At 38.7% G+C, this 19,963-nt stretch overlaps 1 protein-coding gene across 1 annotated transcript in view; it reads left to right on the forward strand.

Moving 5' to 3' along the window:
- Positions 1 to 19,963, forward strand: part of LOC104534324 (TBC1 domain family member 1-like) — a gene marked incomplete at its 3' end in the record, with an annotated part of 57,317 nt that overhangs the window by 14,704 nt on the left and 22,650 nt on the right. Inside the window, exons 3-9 of the mRNA XM_010182175.1 lie at positions 3,988 to 4,521; positions 7,581 to 7,670; positions 12,083 to 12,187; positions 12,792 to 12,924; positions 14,290 to 14,381; positions 15,871 to 15,981; positions 18,495 to 18,623. Coding sequence (XP_010180477.1) covers positions 3,988 to 4,521; positions 7,581 to 7,670; positions 12,083 to 12,187; positions 12,792 to 12,924; positions 14,290 to 14,381; positions 15,871 to 15,981; positions 18,495 to 18,623 — 1,194 coding nt within the window. The remainder of the gene's footprint in view (positions 1 to 3,987; positions 4,522 to 7,580; positions 7,671 to 12,082; positions 12,188 to 12,791; positions 12,925 to 14,289; positions 14,382 to 15,870; positions 15,982 to 18,494; positions 18,624 to 19,963) is intronic.

Raw genomic sequence — 19,963 nt, forward strand, 5'->3', positions numbered from 1 at the left:
ATAGTTAAGCCTGTCCTTGAGCCCTTCACTGACCCGAAGCCTTATGAAGGGATTGGTACCTTCGCACGTATGAAGATTGCATAGCATCTACAATTACCTCACTTCTTTTCTTTCTTCTTTTTTTTTTCTTCTTCTAGTCCTGGCCTGTTGATATGATAACAGTTCCTCTTCTGTGGCATATTTTGCTTTCCTACCTACTGTGTATTAAAGAAACAAAGAATCTTTATTTTTAGTCTGGCCTTGTTTACCAAAAGGCAGCTGTTACATTCAGCTGTTACTGGGCTTTCTTCATTAAAATAGTTTCTCACTCTTTCTCAAGTCCACTGAAAGGTTAAAGGCATTTGACATGTTATTGCATGCTTGTATGTAAACTTACAGAGTGACTTCTGATTGCAGGGGGGGATGTGCAGCTGCAGTTTCCCTTTCTGTGAAGGGATTCCAGATGCAGCAAACCTGTGTGTGCTTAAAAATTACTGCCTTCTCTTGTGATTTGGTGCATGGTGTAGAAGCTGCAGCTGTTTGTTTTGAAGTTCTAGGTGTTAGTTTGTGTTTTGCTTGATTACCCAGGAGTCAAGTGAGAAGAACACCCAGCATTTCAATTCCCTGCTTTGCCTCTGCAAAATAAACCTTCTCATTGTAGCAGAAATAAGGTGATGTACTTGAAAAAAATAAAAATTGCAACAGTCCAGTGTTAGTTTCAACAGTTATAGCTATGTCTTCTGTATCTAATTCAAACACTCTAAATGCAAAAAACTTTTCCTAATATATTTTAATTGTGTCTTCTGTTCATCAGTCCTGTATGGCTGAGACTGAGTGATGAGAAGGTAATGCTCTGTGTTTGGTAAAGTCTCATCGTTGCTTATGGTGTTATTCTATACTTAGTTTTGTGGTTTTATAGAAATAATTTTAGGTCCCCAGCAGTTGTTTTTCTGATTACAGAAATAATCTTTATCCACTAATTACATATCTATACTGAGAAACAAGTCAGAAAACACTGAAGAATAGAAGTATGCCACAAAAGAGAATTTTTGCAGCTGGAAGAAACCATAAATGTGTGCAACAGTCCTTCCCCACTGTCTTAACAAGTTCAGTGTAGTAGACACAATTACCTGTAGGTCTGTAGAGGGAATGTTGGTATCCAAGTCACCAAGCTGAGATAGGACGGGACCTCTGGAGGTCATCTCGTTCAGCCCCCAGCTCAAAGCAGGGTCGCCCAGAGCAGGTTGCTCAGGGCCGTACCCACTCCAAGTTTCCGTATCTACAAGGGTGCTTGTTCATCATGGCATCTTGTCTTTACTCATGAAAAGGGATTAATGTTTAACATACATAAGGGTCACAGGAAAGTGAGGTGGTGATTTGCTGCTTCTGCTATGGCAATGCTGCATCGATTGCCTAATCAAAAGTAACGAAATTATACTAATGGGCTGTGATTTTTTTTTTTTTCAGTTAATAAGCAGGAGCAGAGGAGTCAGTGTTTTTCATTAGTGTAGCACAGAAGCCAGACGTTATACTTATAAATTATGTAATTCAAGCCCTAGCATGTGTGAAAATAAATAAATAAGTAAATATTCCCTTTGTTTTCATCAACAGGCCCACTAGGTCTCCAGGGTTTATTAACTACTGCGGGCTCTTTCTGAGATATGCAGTGTCTTTAACTACTGTCTGTATGTAAAGTCCAGCCAGCGCTGAACAGCAGTTTTATCAATGTCCAAGGCATTTGATAACAAAAATCATTGAAGAAATAAAATTCAGTAACCACTCTTCTGTGCTGGATCCCAAGTGCCTCATCTGGGCTTTAGCTCAGCTCTAACCCTCGCAGTCCCTGTGCTGCTGGAAACTCCCTGTAGTTGTCAGCACGAGGGGTGCTGGGGGACCTTGACCCTGATCAAGGAGGTGGCACAGTTGACCTGGGTGAGGGCTGACATTCCTGGGTTTGACAAGGTGAGCGTTTTCCAGGAAATAACCTCATTCCTTCGCAGTCGCCTCTGCAGCCTCAGCAAAAGCAGAGACGGGATCACAGGTGTCTGCCTGTGTTCTGGGCCACTCAGAAGTAAAATTGCCTATGACTGGTGAGTCCAGGCACTCACTCCCACAAGAGTAAAACGTGCTTGTTAGAAAATGCTAAAGCAGTTGCAGCTTGAAATAAGGGTAGAATGAAGTTTTAGGTTTCACTGTCATCCTGATATTATGCAACTAAAAACTGGTTAATTGAAGGAGTATTAGATAAATAAAACTAAAGTAAACTTTGAGTTCACTGTGGAGCAAATATGTATCAACTGAGACAATAAAGATCTGTTGTACCCTTGCGTTCTTCTTGTATATGATTAAAAAGTTGGGCATTACACTGCCCAAGCCCAGGGCTTTCCGGTTGTTTGTGGTATAGCTGAGAGCAGACTTCTGAAGTCATGACCCTGCTTTTCTTACCTCTCCCCATTGTCTGTGCTGGGTGATTAACTGGTTACTCATGCCTCCAGGGTGAAGTAATGCTTCCTGAGTCGTCTTATTTATTTTGTAATCTGTTACTTATTGTCTTAAATCCACTAGCTACATGTGTGTATATCTCTCTCTTTCCTTGTCTATAAAAAGATTCCTAGTGAGGTCTTTATGAGCACTCAGAAAAAAAAAACCAACAAAAAAACCTTCCAGATTTCACTGTTCAACCTTTTCTTTTTTTCCTCTAAGCCCTTTGCTGTTTCCTGCATTGGTTTGTGTATATTATTGCATTATGCTTAATCCATTAGATAACCGTGGAAATGTCTGAAAAAGGTAGAGGTTGTGTATCTCTGAAGCATTATTTTAGTTTTAGGGATGCCTTTTGTCACAGGGGATATTGCTCTTCTGGGCTGCTGTTTTAGTCTGCTGCTCTGAGACTTCCTTCTGTATCCTTGTATCTGCAACCAAATACTTGTAAGCAAGCAAGCTCCAATCAGTGCTTGAAGAGGAAATTTGTCAGGAAACTGTCACACTTAGCTTTGATTTTTCTCAAAGTAATTTTTGGGAAGTAAGACATTGGCAGAATTATCGGTTGTAATCATAGATGGTGGCCCCGTGTTTGTTGTTATGGCAGCAGCCCAGGCTGCAGAAGAACCTTAATCTTCTAGACCAAAGCAATGCGATGTTACCAAGCATCGGCCTCCCAGCAGCTTAGCAGATAGCATATGCATGTTCCTATCTTACAGCCATATCAGAAACCGTGACCATTTACTATTACTTAAAATATATCAGATGGCCATTTGGGTTTTGTTAATAATTACAACAACTGTGAGCTGTAGCAGACTGCTCTCTCATACAGATGCCCTGAAAGTGATACTGTATGCGGAAGTAGTATTATTTGAGAGTGCCATCTTGGATGGTAGAATAAAAATGAACATCTAAAATAATGAATATGTTTCTTTAAAAAGCACAGCTATTTACAGTTTATAAAAAAAACCAGAACAACAAAACCCACAAAAAATCCCAACAAACACCCAACCACCAGAGAAACTTAATATGCTATTATGAAAGTGATAGCAAGTTTGCAAGAGACTCATGAGTCTACATGACATGAGTGCTTGAGCGAGAAGGGAATGAAAAATAACAGAGATTAAATAACTTTCCCAGTTAATTAGTCTGTGGCTTCTCTTGCATTTTCTGAAGTATTTTTATCTTTCATTTTGAGTTTGAATTTGACACATTTTACTGGTTCCTTCAGGTGCAAAGGTTTTACTGAAAACACATAGCATTACAAGAGACAAAGCTTTTTTGAGAAAGTGTTGGTGATGGTGAGTTCCTGGAAAGAAGACAAATAAGCAATTCATTTAGTCAGTGTTTAACTTTTATAATGTGTCTGTTGGACAAATACAAGATCATTTCAACTGGCATTACAGAAAACAAAACCAAATTAGCCATTCCAACAAAATAACAGCAGGGAACACCTCTTACTGTTGCAACTTTTTTTGTCATAAGACACTAAGATGCTAATGTGTAATTTTTTCCCCCTTCCTATAGGTGCCTGAGATTATAAGCTCTATTCGACAAGCTGGAAAAATTGCTCGTCAAGAAGAGTTTCAGAATAATCTCTCGGATGTTGAAGACCCTTTTGCCAAAAAGTTTGAGGTGCTGTTCTGTGGACGGGTGACAGTAGCACATAAAAATGCCCCTCCAGCACTCATAGATGAATGCATTGAGAAATTCAACCATGCAAGTTGTACAAAAAAGTCGAATTTGAACTCGTCATCCCAACAACATGAAACTGCCAATAACTTCGGAGGCTTCTCTTTCAGTGACAGATTTCGGTCTGTCTTCCAGCCCTTGGTCAGTGAAGAGGAGGAGAAAAGGCCAATTAGGAAATCCTTTTCTCAGCCTGGACTTCGTTCCTTTGCTTTTAAGAAGGAGTTGCAAGAGGAAAGCCATAGGAGTAACAGCTTTGTCAGGTCTTTTGAGGAAGATGCAGTTTCACTGAACCTAAAAAGTCAACTTGTCTATGGACACAGTGTTGTACAGCCAACAGACATTGCAGAAAACCGGACGATGCTGTTTACGGTAAAGCCAGATTTGCAGCTCTTGGTGGCGTTTTCACATCTTGGAGTTGGGAGTGGCAAACACCAAAGCACATGTTCTGACAGATGGCAATTACTTCTTTAAAAACTTAATTGCAATTACCAGAGCTTAACTTAAACTCACCTATTTCTCTAGAAAGCATTGCCAGTCATAGTAAATTGTTTTACATAGTCAAAATAAATTTATATTAAATAGTTTAAAACAGCACTACCTGAAACACTTGGCTTCTAAAGACAGTTTTTAGAATGCTACAGCAAGTTAGTAGGTAGTTATACAATTGCAAAATGGTACATACAGTTACACTAACTAGTAAAAGCAGAAATAGATTTCCAGGTGAAATTCCTGGTGAAATTCCAGGTGAGTTACCTGTAAATAGAGCAGAAGGCCCTAATCGTGACTGGGGGCTGGTGGGCTTTGTCTCATGATAAGCAGCATGGTTCATGAAGGTGTTCCTGCTGCCAGTGTGTCTGTGTAATGATGGAGTAGTGTAGTCACTTCCTAGGCTACTCCATACCTGCCTTCACTCCTGTCCTGCTTTCCTGTGGCTACTTATGCCCATGCCTTGATAGTCTGCAGCAAAAGTATTTTTCAAGACCTGAGAAAAAAGTAAGGAATGTGTTATTTGCTCTTCTTAAAATCCTCATGATGGATAACATCATCATGATAACATATTTTATATATCTTGTATCCTATGAACATAATGCAAACCTGGAGCTGATACTGCGATGGCTGGCTATCATCATGTCATTTCGGATCTGTCAACTGCTGTTGGGGCTGCGAGTTTTTGAGGAGAGTAACAAAGTAGAATGGGTGCAGTTAGAGCAGGGTTTTTGGAGAGAGGCGAGAGAAGTGCTGCTTTAAGGATTGCCAAAGTGTTATGTCTGTAAAAAGTAACACACAGAAGGAGGTGTACTTAGTAATATACCTGACCTAAAACTTCTGCTTAGTCGTGGCAGGCTGGCATCAGAGAGAGAAGTGAAAGAAGATGGGAAGAAAAAAGCATTTCCATTAAAAACAATTCCATATTTACCTTCTTCCCCTGAGCACGTATTTCACGCAGAAAATATAGATACGCTTTATAATGGTGCCTAATTTTTGAACAGTCCTGGCTATTATTAATTTATGCACATATTTTACAGATAGGTAGGTTATGGATGGGCTACTTAGATCCAGAATTCTTACTCGAGTACATTTTTAATTCATATTGAATAGATGCAACAGTTCTCAAAGACACATGCAGCTTCAGCCTGAATATAATGTCAGTCACTGCTGACAGGCTCATTTCCAACTTGTGGGGCTCTGCTGATCCAGCTTTCTGTCTTAGGTTGCTTTTTGCCTGGGAAAATACTGCTTAGTATGCACAGTTGTGTTCTTTTGCCATTCAGCCAGTCCAAATTCAGCTGAATATAAGGAAGTGAAGTAACTGTGGTTGATGCCTCTGCGGCTCGTGGCAGAGCTGAGTTTGCTGGTGAGCCGTCCCCTGGGCTCAGCAGGTTCTCAGTGATGGTATGCATGTAGCCTGCACAGGTTTTCACCTTTGCTTATCGGTTTATGTGTGGCTACATATGAAATGCTTAAAAATAACTTCATATCCAGCGGAAAAAAGTTGTTTGTATCTGCTCAGTTGAAGTTCTTGGGTTTTCCCTGGGACTGCAGCAGAGGTTGGTATATGGGGTGTGAAACACATTCAAATAAGTTATCTGCTGACTCTCCTGGCCTGGTTCAGGCAGTCCTGATTTTGGTATCTTTTCCCAAAAAACTGCTTTCCTAGCCAATTTCTTAGAATTTTAGGGTGGTTTTGTTTGGTTTTAGGCTTTTCTCCTGGTTGTATTTTGCAGTGGGGGGATGTATTGGGTTGTTTTTTTTCCCTTGTTCAGTTGGCTTCAAATGATCCCTGGTGCCCTGGGACCAAGGGAACGGTCCAACGTTCAAACGGTCCAACAGATGTTGTAAGGAATAACCCCGGGAACATGTGCGAGGTCAGCCCCAGGGACAATGCAAGGAGACCAGCAGGGAGCTGAGGACAATCACTGTAACTGGTTGAAATGAAAGAAGAGGTGGGAGGTGACTGCACAGGACCATTTTTAGACAAGCAGAGGTTGCCCATCTCACTTGATCTGCTTACACACAGGATTCCCTCCTTCCTCTTTCCTTGAGAAATCAGAGGTGTATTGGTTCTGCTGATCTATTTCTGTGCATCTTTTGGGATTTGGTAGTGGTTGAAGCTTTGGCCGGTTTGTCTGTCATGTTCATGAATGGATGCAGATTCCCCCCGTCTTCCCTAAAATTTGATAAGAGACTTGTCCTTAGCAGACTTTCTGATATGCCAGAAACTATGAGGAATTTAAATTTTATCTGTTAATAGGTTACAAAGATGTTGCCAGATTCTGGAAAAAAATGAAAACAATAGTTTCACCTTAAAAATGCCTTTTTCCCTTCAGAAGTTAGCATCAGCTGTACAAATGGCTAACAGCATCACTGGTTAGCATCAGTGCTGTACAAATGGCCTACAGATTAAGTTAGAAAATATACTCCAGTAAGCTTTTTTCTATAGTTTGAGTTAAAGCCATAAATTAGATGCTGAATAAATTAAATGTTGAATAAATGAATAAACGCCCAAAAAATAATTAGATGGAATGCAGGTAGAGGCACACACTTGGATGTAAATTTTAGGACAATTTTATTACTTTAGCTTTTGGGAATGTACTATGTGCCAAACCTGCAGAAAATAAGAAAAGAGAGTTTGAGTATATTTTCTCAGTGCAAAGTATGTTACTTGTGGTATAATACTATTCTCATCTAATTAAATTCATAGTCTGTTGTCTCAAACGTGAAACTAAATCTCAGTACAGTAATGTGCAGTGCTCTGAATGTCAAATCAATGTTGTTTCAGTATCTTTCTCTGGTAATAATGCATTAATTGGTTTAAATATACAGGTAGAAAAAAATGAGATTGATGTCCAGGAAACATTTTTATAGTGAGACAAATGGAAGTGTAATGTTACTTGTTATCATCTTGCTATTTATTTTGCTCTTTTTAGATTGGCCAGTCTGAAGTTTACCTTATCAGTCCTGACACAAAAAAAGTAGCAATTGAAAAAAGCTTTAAAGAAATATCCTTTTGTTCTCAGGTAAGATTGCAGTGTATTCTTTCTCTCTTTTTTGGTTTAAATATTCTCCACTTGTGAATGCTCACATACTCCTGTCTCCTAGCATTTCAAATGGATTCTCACCCCGGTGGTTTCAGTAATTGCTATTGACATGTTGCTAGTTAATCAGTGATTTTGTAAAACAGTCATTCTTTTCTTATGTTCTGAATTTTAATTTCTGAGATAGACTCACTTCTGTGTGTGGTGGATGAATCATAGGAGCTAGAAGGAGCACCCTGCTCAGCTCTAGTTTGACTTTTCAGCAGCCATGATTCACAGTTGTGCAAGTCTGGGGTTCTCTGCGCAATATTTTTCAAGAAATGATAATGAAAGGAGAATAACAATATGTAAGAATTACTGAAAAATACTTTTAAAATACGTTTTTTCAAGAGTATAAGTTGCATATGTGTAAAAGAAGACAACTCTCTGCCATGCAGAGTTGTGTGTGGTGCACTGAGAGCAAGCATGTTTCAGTGTCTCCTCATTTAGTATTAATCCCTGTTCCTTATGCCACAGAGTTTGCTTCTCTGTCCTTCTGCCTGTCATTTTCATGTCTCTAACTTTGATTTTGCGTGGGTTATGTGAGGGTGCAGTTTATCTAATGACTTACTTAGAGTGGTGATGTTTTACTTACATGAAGATGCAGTAAGGGCATTGTGTAGGTGACTCAGGCGTGAGGTCACTCTCGGCCACTGCAGTGGCACAGCTCTGTGAGGGCAGGAAAGTCACCGTCACATCAAGGACATGGGACGGCTTGGGCCATTACAGCACTCCTGCATGGGCAGCTGCACTCACTGGTGCTGGGCCCTTTGTATCAGAGCAGAGGAGTCTCCTTTGAGAGATGCTCAAATACCAACCTGCAGACTGAAATGACTGTTCGTAAAGACTTGGCATAGACCAGTTGCTTTTGTTAACTCACCAGTGTAATGATGCAGAGATTTGTCTTGCAGTAGCCATTTTCTGTCCTGCAGTGCATTATTTGTATGGTTTGTCTGTGTACCAGATTTGATTCAGCTTAAGTGAATGGGGAAATTGAATTTAATTCATTAAACTGGGATAGAGTTCTTAGAGAAAACTTAATTCCTTAAACACCTGTTGTAGATAATTTTAGTTTAAACCTCTAAGAAATTAACCTGAACTATAATTATATAAAGAAACTTAGATTTGTTGAGGAATCGATGTTCCCATTAGTTAACTAAAAATTCACCTTGGATTAAACCACTGCAATGCTTGTTTGTGCTGTGGGGCTTGAGTGGGAATAAGACCTAGTATACCAGGATGTGAATCTTGCCACTCTTTCTTGCACCAGGAACTATTTTACACGTGACATGCTAGCATAGTGCAGGCCTACTCAGTGCATCACAGGCTCTGGTCTTAATGATATTGGGGTAAAACTTTTTTTTTTTTTCAGTAGTTTTATTTACCCATTTTTAAATATAAGGGATGTGATTTGCTGTTATTTGCTTCTAGCTTTTTGGATTTTTTTTTCCATAAACTATTTTTTAATTTGATGAGGGTTGCTTTCATCACTAAACATGCAGCTGCCTATTCTGAAAATTTCAGAGTAAACGTTAGTAGTTTGCATGCTGTCAGATCAAGAGCTTTGAAGAGAACTCCTTGATCACAGGAAAATCTTTATCCCTGCGTTCCCTTAGGCTGCCTCATTAGGCAAGAGTTAGGTAGATTTTGTGACTTGCCCTGAAGGTCAGCAGGTGGTTGTGCTCCTCAGATCCCTAGGAGTGATATTCTGATTGAATACTCCCCTCCTGTCTGAAGAATGTGCCACTGGGTAAATGTTATGGCAGCGGGGCAAATATTGGTATTGGGATGCAGAGGGCTTCTCCCCAGGTATGCACATTTCAGAAGACTTGGCATAAAAATCTTATGCACTCTTCTTGATTGTACAAGATCTTCAATAATCTTTTCTTCAAGGCACTGGAATTAAATTATAAGGGAGATCAGAATCAGTACTTAATCTCCAGAATGCCCAGTCCATCAGTGAGATATAATACCAGAAAGAAATACATGGTCCTGAGGCAGTATCTGAATTAGCTGATCTGAAACAGCTGAGGGTGTTTGCCTAGTCCTGGTACCTCACAGTTCTGTGGGCAGTGCCATGATCCCAGCTGGGCTTCCTCCACCAGAGCAGTTGGGTTTTCAAGAGAAGAAATAGGCTTTCGGAAGAAGAATCATAGAATCATACAATCACGGAATGGTTTGTGTTGGAAGTTACCTTAAAGATCATCCAGTCCAACCCCCCTGTCATGGTCAGGGACACCTCCCACTAGACCAGGTTGCCCAAAGCCCTGTCCAACCCTGGCCTTGAACACTTCCAGGGAGGGGGCATCCACAACTTCCCTGGGCAACCTGTTCCAGTGTCTCATCACCCTCACAGTAAAGAATTTCTTCCTAATATCCAGTCTAAATCTCCCCTCTTCCAGCTGAAAACCGTTCCCCCCTCATTCTGTCAGTACCTGCCCTTGTAAAAAGTCCCTCCCCAGCTTTCCTGTAGGACCCCTTCAGGAACTGAAAGGCCGCAGTAAGGTCCCCCTGAAGCCTTCTCTTCTCCAGGCTGAACAGCCCCGACTCTCTCAGCCAGTCCTTGTAGGGGAGGTGCTCCAACCCTCTGATCATCTTCGTAGCCCTCCTCTGGACCCGCTCCAACAGCTCAATGTCCTTCTTATATTGGGAACCCCAGAGCTGGACACAGTACTCCAGGTGGGGTCTCACGAGAGCAGAGAGGCAGAATCACCTCCCTCACCCTGCTGGACACACTTCTTTTGATGCAGCTCAGGATGTGGTTGGCCTTCTGGGCTGCAGATGCACATTGCCAGCTCATGTTGAGTTTTTCATCGACTGATACCCCCAAGTCCTCCTCAGGGCTGCTCTTGAGCCATTCTCTGCCCAGCCTGTATTTGTGCTTAAGAAGTGTGGGCTGGGGGGCTTAGAGAGGGGCCTCAACATGTTCTGTGCATCTCTGATGTGGATGATAGAGGTAGAGAGCCTGTTCTTGCTTTATCACATAGCTGCCTCCTGAAAGACATAGCCTGAACATCCAATGGAGTGAGTGTTGGAGAAGCTGCATGCTTCATTTGCCTGCATCATTTGCATGTCCTTCTGATCTTTTTGTTCTCATGGTGTATTAGTGTGTGATATTTGTGTAATAAAGCCTTTGTTATCTATTTGTAATTGTCGCACTCCAACAAACCAGGTATCTCCATATACATTATTTTCCTTCATTGTTAGTATTTTGAACAATAAGCATTGTTCAGATTGCTTAAGGATATCTGATGCTATAACATGTTATTTTTTTGGGCCATCTGGCCATTCTGTTTTATAGAAGTATTCACTTTTTTTGCTTTTTAAATACTTTTAAAAAATGCTTTCTGCAAAGAGACTGTTCAGTGATTCTTGTTGTGTTAACAAGGAAAAGCAAAAAAGATACCAACAAAAAAGTCCCGCTTGACATCTTCAGGTTGTTTAAATTTCACTGAAATTTTTGATTGACTGTGATTCATGATGATGATTTTTGATACAACAGTTTATTGCCTTGTTTTACCAGACTTTAATGTTGTTGTGCCATGCTAAAAGATAATAAAGCAGTGCTGCATGTAGTTGAATTTCTATAAACAGGCTCTACCACTGTGCATGTAATTCATCGTCATAACTTGATTTGTTGTTTGTGTTGTTTTTTTACCAAGAAGGGTGCATTGAAAAGACATGTGCTGGGGTCACCTAGCTCTACTTGTCTGAAAGTCTTTTCCTAAAATGAAAGTATTCCCAGCAATTAAAATACCTTCTTAGCATTTTACCAGGATGTACTGTTTATCTGCTCTTGGAAGTAGATTGTGCCTGAATTTGCATGCCTTTTAGGAGAAATAAATGCTTCCATGAGTGACCTTTAAATAATATATTTAACCATTTTCATTTTTTTAACTAGCTAAGCTTGCTTTGATGAAAAATAATCATTTATCCATTTTTCACCATTGCTTTGACTTGCTCTTACAAATGCAAAACAGTTGTTGACCACTTAAGCAACAAAGAAAAACTGAGCTTTTTTTCCCCCTGCTATTTGCAATATTGACCAAAATACATCTTGCATAGTATTTGTTCATCCCTGTAAGTGTTTTCTAATGGATCTATTATAATCCAGTCGTTAAAAAACCCCAGACAAAGAACCTCTGACTTAAGTGAAATTTAAAAGATTCATGAAGTAATAGATTCTATACAGAACAGATCTCTAAGGGACAGATGACTTTAATGTAGCTGTGACAGAGATATGTGAACTTTCTGTAATGCTAGTGGGCCTTTCATGTTTTTGTTACTGGAAAAAATACAGGTAAAAGGCATTGAAAGTAAACATGACTGCTTCATTACTCTTGTTTTTGTGCTAGGGAATTAGGCACGTGGATCACTTCGGGTTCATCTGCAGAGAGTCTTCAGAAAATGGAGGCTTCCACTTTGTTTGCTATGTGTTTCAGTGTACAGATGAGGCACTGGTAAGTGAAAGAGAAGAGCCTAATACAGCATTAGGCCCTAAAAGTCTTCTGTTGCTCCATGCTCTGTATTTTGCTGACTGTCTTCAAGTTCTACTCCACTCAGAAGTACAGTTATTTCAAAGATGTAACTAACATAGCAGTCTGCAAAGGAACTTTTAACTTGCTTTGAAGGCAGAAGTTAAAATGTCCTTTAATATGCAATAAAACTAACTAACAAAATTATACTGTATGCCTCTTTTTTGGGATAGTGTTTTTTCATAGTGTACCTGTTCAGAAAGTCAGGGCTACACTACTGTGTTCTAGGTCAAACCAGTGCATCACAACTGCAGTAAGCTTTTTTTTATCACATCCGGAAAAGTTTTCTACATAGGGTAGTATCTTTTATTAGACCACAGTAGTAAATTTGGGTGGCCTGGAAAATACATGTCTTCATGATGAGTTTTGTCTTACTTTGTGGGCAGAAATGGCACAGGAACAGCTTTTTAATCATAAGCACATTCCCAAACAAGTGGACAGTATCATTCTAAAAGACTGTTGTGTTTGTGTTAAGGAAAACAGAAGCTCAGTGGAGGAGTGAAATTCTGTCCTTTTGCACTCTTTTCAGGTTGATGAAATCATGATGACACTGAAACAGGCTTTCACTGTAGCTGCTGTGCAACAGACTTCCAAGGCACAGCCCCAGCTCTGTGAAGGATGTCCTATGCAGAGCTTGCATAAACTCTGTGAAAAGATAGAAGGTGAGGTTTAAAGAAGTTTCTGGTTGAATATTTTTAATGACAATTTTACTGGGAGACAGTCTTACCTATGAAACTCCGAGGAAATGAATGCTTAAAAAGAGCTTGCAACTGGGGATGGAGGGTTGAAAGCCAGTCTTTTTATTCAGAGTTCTGCACTGTCAAGTTATCCGTAAGGTAAGAGTTTTCTAATAAAAGTTAAGCTCCTTTCTTGTGTTTTAGTTGAATTTTTGAAAACTAAGAGTCTAGATATTACTGAGTTGCAGATAGCTTGGCTCTATTAGCCGTACAAACGCAGAAGATTGTAGATCAGGAAGTGCTCAAGAATGTAAGCTACAATAGCTATGACCTGCTGTCCTGTTGAATCTACTTAGATACTGGATTACAGTACCCCTAAACATGAACTGAACAGTGAGCTTTTAAGATGCGTATTTGTGGTGTTGATTTGTGCTCCTTCACGAAAATGCAGCAGTTAGAAACGTAGTTGTTGCCCAGAAAACAAGTTCAAGACACAAAAAAAAAACCCCTCTTTGCATTTAAAGAAATTTCACTGTTGGGTTTTGTTCATTTAAGCAATATCAGGGGTAAATAAAGGGCAACAGCAGCTTGTCAGACCACATGACAGTAGCTTGTTGGACTAAAACCTATCTAGTATTAATTTGATGAAACTGGAGAACTTCCAGAACTACTTTTCACTCTATTTTGGTCTTCAGCTAGCTATGATTTTTGAGAAATTTCTTAAAGGCAAGTGATTCTTAGCGCCTTTAATCATGCCATCTGGTTAATCATATTGTCTGCTTCTGAAGGAGAGAAATGCCATGATCAGAAACTGAAGTACAAAATACTGTTGATGGTTTGCTGTTTTTCCACAGCAAATAGAGGAAAGGAATTTAATCCAGGATGAGAGCAAACAAAAATAATCTGAATGCAAGGGTAGTCTGCTTTAGACTGTCAGTAAATGCTCTCAGCAAGGCCAAGGTATACACATTTGAGTAAATAAATAAAGATTGTATTTATACCACAAGCAAAATCCAAGCAGTACTGCATAAACCACCAGCAAAGCAGTCTGCTAAAATGCAGTAGGTTGTGGGTTTATTTTGTCTTGTTGATAATGGAATCTTCAGCTAAGAGTATAATCCTGGTCTGTGCTCAGTAAATCTCCTCATTGCAGAGTTCGTGTCCCTCATTTTAAAGACATGAGTTCAGTAGTAGCTTTAAATTAACCTCGAATTCTTTCTAATGCCCTGTTATGAAATCGATGCAGTGGGTCAGCTCAAGTAACTGACGAGCTTCGGCTTAAATTGTGTGCATATTTATGTGATTAATTCTGACAAATCTGCCCCGTGATCTTTTTGTTCCTTTTGGTAGGGTTACACCCTTCTAAGATAAAACTAGAACTACAAAAGCATCTAACAACACTAAGTAACCAGGAGCAGGCCTCTGTTTTTGAAGAGGTTAAGGTAAGCTCTTTGTTTCCTACAAGACTAAAGCAACTGATTTTTTTTTTGCTAACATCGGTGTGAAGCACCGATTTTCATTTTTCTGTGAATTTTTCAGTATCTTTAATGGACTGTTAATCACATTGTGCTCTAATTTCAATATCATTCTTTTTCTAGAGCTGTTACACACTTTTATTTTGATGAAAATGCTTATTTTACTCATTTTCCTTCCCCTGATACTGCTTGTTTTCTATGAAAATGTTGACTTCTCACTGAGTAAAACTGCAAACATTTTTTTGTGGGTGAAGACAGTAACTTGTACTGTGAGAACATTCAACTGTTCCTTTGACCAAAACAAACTGCTGTAACATTCCCAGATCAGAAAATTTCCTGCCTAAAAATTATCCTAGATCTTAATAATTTTCGAACTACCTAAAAAAGTTTAACTTTGTCTTCTGAATGAAATCTTTTTTAGCACAGAGGAAAGCATAGCTGGATTTAAGACAGATGGTGAATGTTATAGGAAACGTCTTGGCATACTATTGAAGATCAGGAAATTTCAGACTTTTTTAAAAATAATGTTTCCTTCCTCTCTTGAGTCATTTCAGTCGCTTTGTGTGTTTTCATGTGGCAGTTTGTCATCCAGTACCAAATCTGGAAGTTAGTTAGTGGGAGCGATGAGCTAAGTAATTTGTTAGTATACAACAGCTAAGTGGCATTGTTGCCTTTAGTACAGTTTTACACATTTTATTGGTCTAATGCCTCTGGTAGTCACAGGAAACTGTGAAATGCTTCTGGTTAGAGTCTGCAAACGATTCAGTTGGTAAAACCAAGTGTAAAGTATGTCTCTCCTGCCTGTCTCTTTCAGCTGATTTTTGGAGTTGGGTGGCCTGAAATTTTAGTTTGTCGCATTCTTACAGCTCCATATGTTGTATACTGTCAGCTAATTCATACTGTATCATCTGCGTTACATCACTAGGCTTAAAACTGTATGCTTTTCAAAAGTTAGGTTTGTGGGATTAAACTGTAAAGTAAATTGTTTTTAAAACATTTTCTCTTACAATAATTCAGAGCTAAATAGAACACAGCAGAGACAAATATGTTCATCTTGTGCATGAATTTTTAAAAAACCTATGTCATTTCCTGAAAATGTCCAATGAGAAGGATTTCTAGAAGAGTTGTACATTGTAAATACAAGACAGTACTTCATGTGTGCTACAAACTCTGAACTGCAGTGTTTGTGTTTTCCTTACATCAAAAGCGAATTGGCAGAAATATATTTTTAAGTCTTTATTTGCTTATGGCAATTTGATACCTTTGTTTCTCTGGCTGTGCTGCTGCTTTGCCTGGGATACTGGTGTCCCCTGGTGGATTGAAGTAGTAGCATTAACTACATTAAACTTTTTCTTACACTAAAGATGCATCGACAGTGGCAAAATGAAAAGAGTAAATATTTGGTAGTCATTATACAAATGTATAATTACTGTGCTTGTGATGTTTTTGATTAAAGAAATTAAGACCAAGAAATGAACAAAAAGAGAATGAGTTGGTTATTTCTATTTTGAGAAACATTTATGAAGAAAAACAGAAGGATCATGTTCATGTTGGAGAAGCAAAGCAGGTAAGTAATCATTTAGTTTTAGTTCGTGTAAAGAGGATCAGTAAAAATCTTCCATTCCATTTCTAGTTCTTTCAAAAGCAAATTTCCGTCACTGGTGTTCTGGAACTTCAAACTGCAGGCAGCAGCAAACACTGGCTTTGCATATGACTCATAGTCCATTTTCATGCACCAAAATAGGCATATCTCTTATTTTGAGGTAATTGGTGCAATCTGATTTTAGGTCTAGAAGACAGAGATGCAAACAAGATAGACCATTAATTTGGTTATTTCTTTCTTGTCACTTCAAGGAACATTCAATGTAAATGAGAGAATATGTAATGAATTTGTAATTGCCGTTCTGTGGCATTTGCTATCCCACTCTCTCTCTGTGTGAGTCGGTGTCCTGACAACACATTGGATTTGATCCTTGGTGAAGACTATTAGATTTATTTGATAGCTGGAAGTTATTTCTTGTGTGCAAACCACCATTTGAAGAGGCCTCAAGGAGGAGGAGCTGATGAGGATTGCTGTAGAAACAGTAGCAGACTCTCATCCATTTCCAAAGAGCTGTGCTACGTTTCTTTCTGTATTAGGTTCCATCAGTGCTGTTTACCTGGCTATTTATACAGCACAGTTAAGCCTTTTTTTCAAAAGGAAATAATGATTTTGGATGCCTTGATTTGTGACTAACTTGAGACGCCTCGAGGATGTCTGTATTTAAAAGAGGCTCACCACCCATTCTCTGGAAACTTTTAGTTCCAGTTATTTGAGCCTTTTAAAAATCTTGGCTATCCCACCACTGCTCGCCAGTAATTCCATTGTGATGACTGCTGTTGGCCATTTGTGGTAGAAACTCGGAAATTAATACATGGGGAGTAATTAGACCCCAAAGAAATTGGAGAAATAGCAGCGGATCTTCTCTTCTCCTTTTATGGCTTACTGGCTAATTATTGACCACACAGAAAACAGGAAGAAATCGTAGCATATTTCATTCTCTTAATTTCTTTTCTTGGGCATCTCACCAGAAATATGTTTTTTAAGAAAAAAGCATGACAGGAAGAAACATTGCCTGAGGTCCTACATCATCATACCTGAAATATTTGTAGTTGGTCTAACGCCAGCTGATTATCAAATAGTTGTCAGACATGAATGGCTTGGAAATACAGATATACGAAGCAAGATAATATCTTAATATCTTCAGTGTGATTTTAAAATAGGCCTGCTGCAGTCTGTTTGCTGAGACCCTGGAACCAAAATTGGTTAATCTGCCACTTGCAAAGACGCCAGTCTCTAAGAACAGAGCTGACTTGCCCTAAGTCCATCATTTATCTTAGCATAACATTTTATATTTACTTTGATAATTTATCACCAGAGCTGTGTAATAGCAGATACCTTTGAACATGTACTCTGGCAAGGTTATTTGTCTCAGCAATCATTAACCCATGACATCCTCATGTCCCTGTTCCCTTCTTTTCTGCATAAGGCATTCACTTTCGTCCTTTTAACATGGTCTTTATTTTCATATTTATATCAGAGAAGGAAAAAAGTGAAACGTGATACTAGTATGTGGATCTTATTTAACAAAAGTGACCTTCAAAATAAATGTCCTACAGTAAGAATGTAATAGCAGGCAGCATCTGATTTGCCTTTTGAGGATAAGATGGGTGAAGATAAAAAAAACCAGAAGCCTGTAACTGGATGCTTTAACATTATGTCTAGACAGAGCTGTTTGGTGATGATGATGATGTGCTTTTTAGCTGCCCACATACTAATATTTATATGGATTAGGCATTCAGATCTCAAAAGTTAGGGCCAGGTAAGGAGGGCTGTGGTGCCCGACAGCCTCAAGATGAATGCCCAGAAATGACACTGAAAACTGTGATCTGGTTTCTGCTGCAAGTGTTAGGTTTGGATGGTAATATTTGCATTGTTGTGTCAGTTTTGTATTTGGTTCACTAGTCTTCACAGGCACTAAAAATGGACTGAAATATTTATTAAAAAAGCAAAACTCTTAATGGACTGTTAGCTTTAAAGTGGTTTCTACTGGTGAGAAATATAGAAGAGTTAGATTGTTATACATCTTCCTGGCCCTTAGAAAGACCCATTTTAGTATAATGGAGACACTTGGGAGTTCTCGTTAATTATGAGCTTCATCAATTTTTATTACTTTCTTGCCTGAAGAAAAGTAAATACATCAGAAATCTCTAATCTTTTACACTTAAACATTTAGAATTTATACAATTTTACTTTGGCATTAGAGAAAATTTGTCAACACAGCCATAAATTCCTATCAAAATGGCAGTTGTTCTGAAGCATGCTACTATACTCAACACATTTCCTTTAAGACGTTTCCTGGTCTTACATTAGGATATTTTGTTAAGCTTCAATATAAGTATCACTAGAGAAAAAGGCATAAAAAGCCAAGAACACCAGGAGTAAGTATTAATTCAGTTTACAGGAGACTTCAGACTGTTCACTGAGTTTCTGCTTCTTGCTGTTGTGTATTTCACATTTATGTTTTTAAACACTTCAAGGCTTCACAGGCCCCTGCTGAGAATGCAGTAAATGAGGTGCCCAGCAGTGCTCCGAGATTCAGATTGGATATGTTAAAGAACAAAGCAAAAAGATCTCTGACAGAATCATTTGAAAGTATTTTATCACGGGTAAGTATTTTCATATTTATTGCCTCTGAACATAATTTCGTTGGTTTATTTATTTGAATGACAGAAAAGTCATATTTGTAATCCTTTCTGGTTGTAGCCAAGTGATTGTTAAAGGCACAGTGACTTGAGTTTACGTGTTAGAATAAGACAAAACAAAGCAAGGGTTTGGTAGAGAGCATACCAAGTCCTGGAAGAAGTGAACTAATGGCTAGATAAATAGTGTATATAGGCACTTCAGAAAATTAATATGAAGTTAAGCATGAGAACTTAGGAAAGTTGACCATTGTTTTATTTCTCTTTCAGATTTAGAAAATTTAAAAAGTAATTATAATAGTTCACTTCTCTTTCTGTAGAAGGAAATTTATTAGGGAATTCACTAAGCATTCCTAATGAGATCGTATTTATTAGTGACACAGAACTGATGAATAATGGGGCATCTGAACTTTTAAATGCTAGAGATTATTTGAAGATTAGTGTAAAGAACTTCAGAAGGCACTAAGAACATGCAGGCAATTACTCAATATCACATCAGGTAAAATTCTTTGTAAACAGTGTCTGGCAATACCTGTCAGTGGGAAAAGCTTGAGCTCCAATGTGATAGCGGTCCCTAAGAAAATATGTTGGGAAAACATTTATCATGAACAGATGGCTGAAAATATGTGCTGAAAGTATGCAGCAGCGGTTAAGAAGGTAAATCAGATGTCAAGTTTTATCACTCCTTAAATCTACAGAGTGTCTTCTCATTCAAATATTCTTTGTTTTGCATGTAATGAAAAAAAGTGTGAGGAAAGTAACAGGGGACTTGAAAAGACTCATGCTTGACAGAGGATTAAAAAATCAGACCTTCTCCCTTTAAAAAAAAAAAAAAGATGTGACAGAATGCCAAACAACAAATATTAAGTAGCAAAAATTGGGCATCCTCATTTCTCATCAGCAAACAGTTAAATTGAAGCCAGATCTAGTACAGTTTATTGGCTCACAGACACGCAACTTGTGATAAAAATAGACTTTCAGAGCTTATGTCAGCCATTGTATCTAACCTGCCCCAATGAAACAATGATGGCAAAAGGATGTTCTTCCTGTTACAATTATGCATATAGAGTGGATTTTTAGTTCAGTATCTCTCTTCATTATTTCTCAGCCAGCATTTCTATAGTTCACTCCCGTAAAATCCTGCTGTGGGTGTGTTGGGGATGTCAAACATAATATTAGCGTTGTTACACTAACTGTAGTAGTTACTGTTCTCATTTTTGCCAGTTCTTCCTCACTGTCATAAGCTGTCTTCACTTAAGCACAACTGTACCTGAAATAACAGTTCAAATTGGACATAAGCCTTAACT

The sequence above is a fragment of the Mesitornis unicolor genome, unplaced genomic scaffold, assembly GCF_000695765.1.
Source record: "Mesitornis unicolor isolate BGI_N332 unplaced genomic scaffold, ASM69576v1 scaffold52773, whole genome shotgun sequence".
Lineage (NCBI taxonomy): Eukaryota > Metazoa > Chordata > Aves > Mesitornithiformes > Mesitornithidae > Mesitornis > Mesitornis unicolor.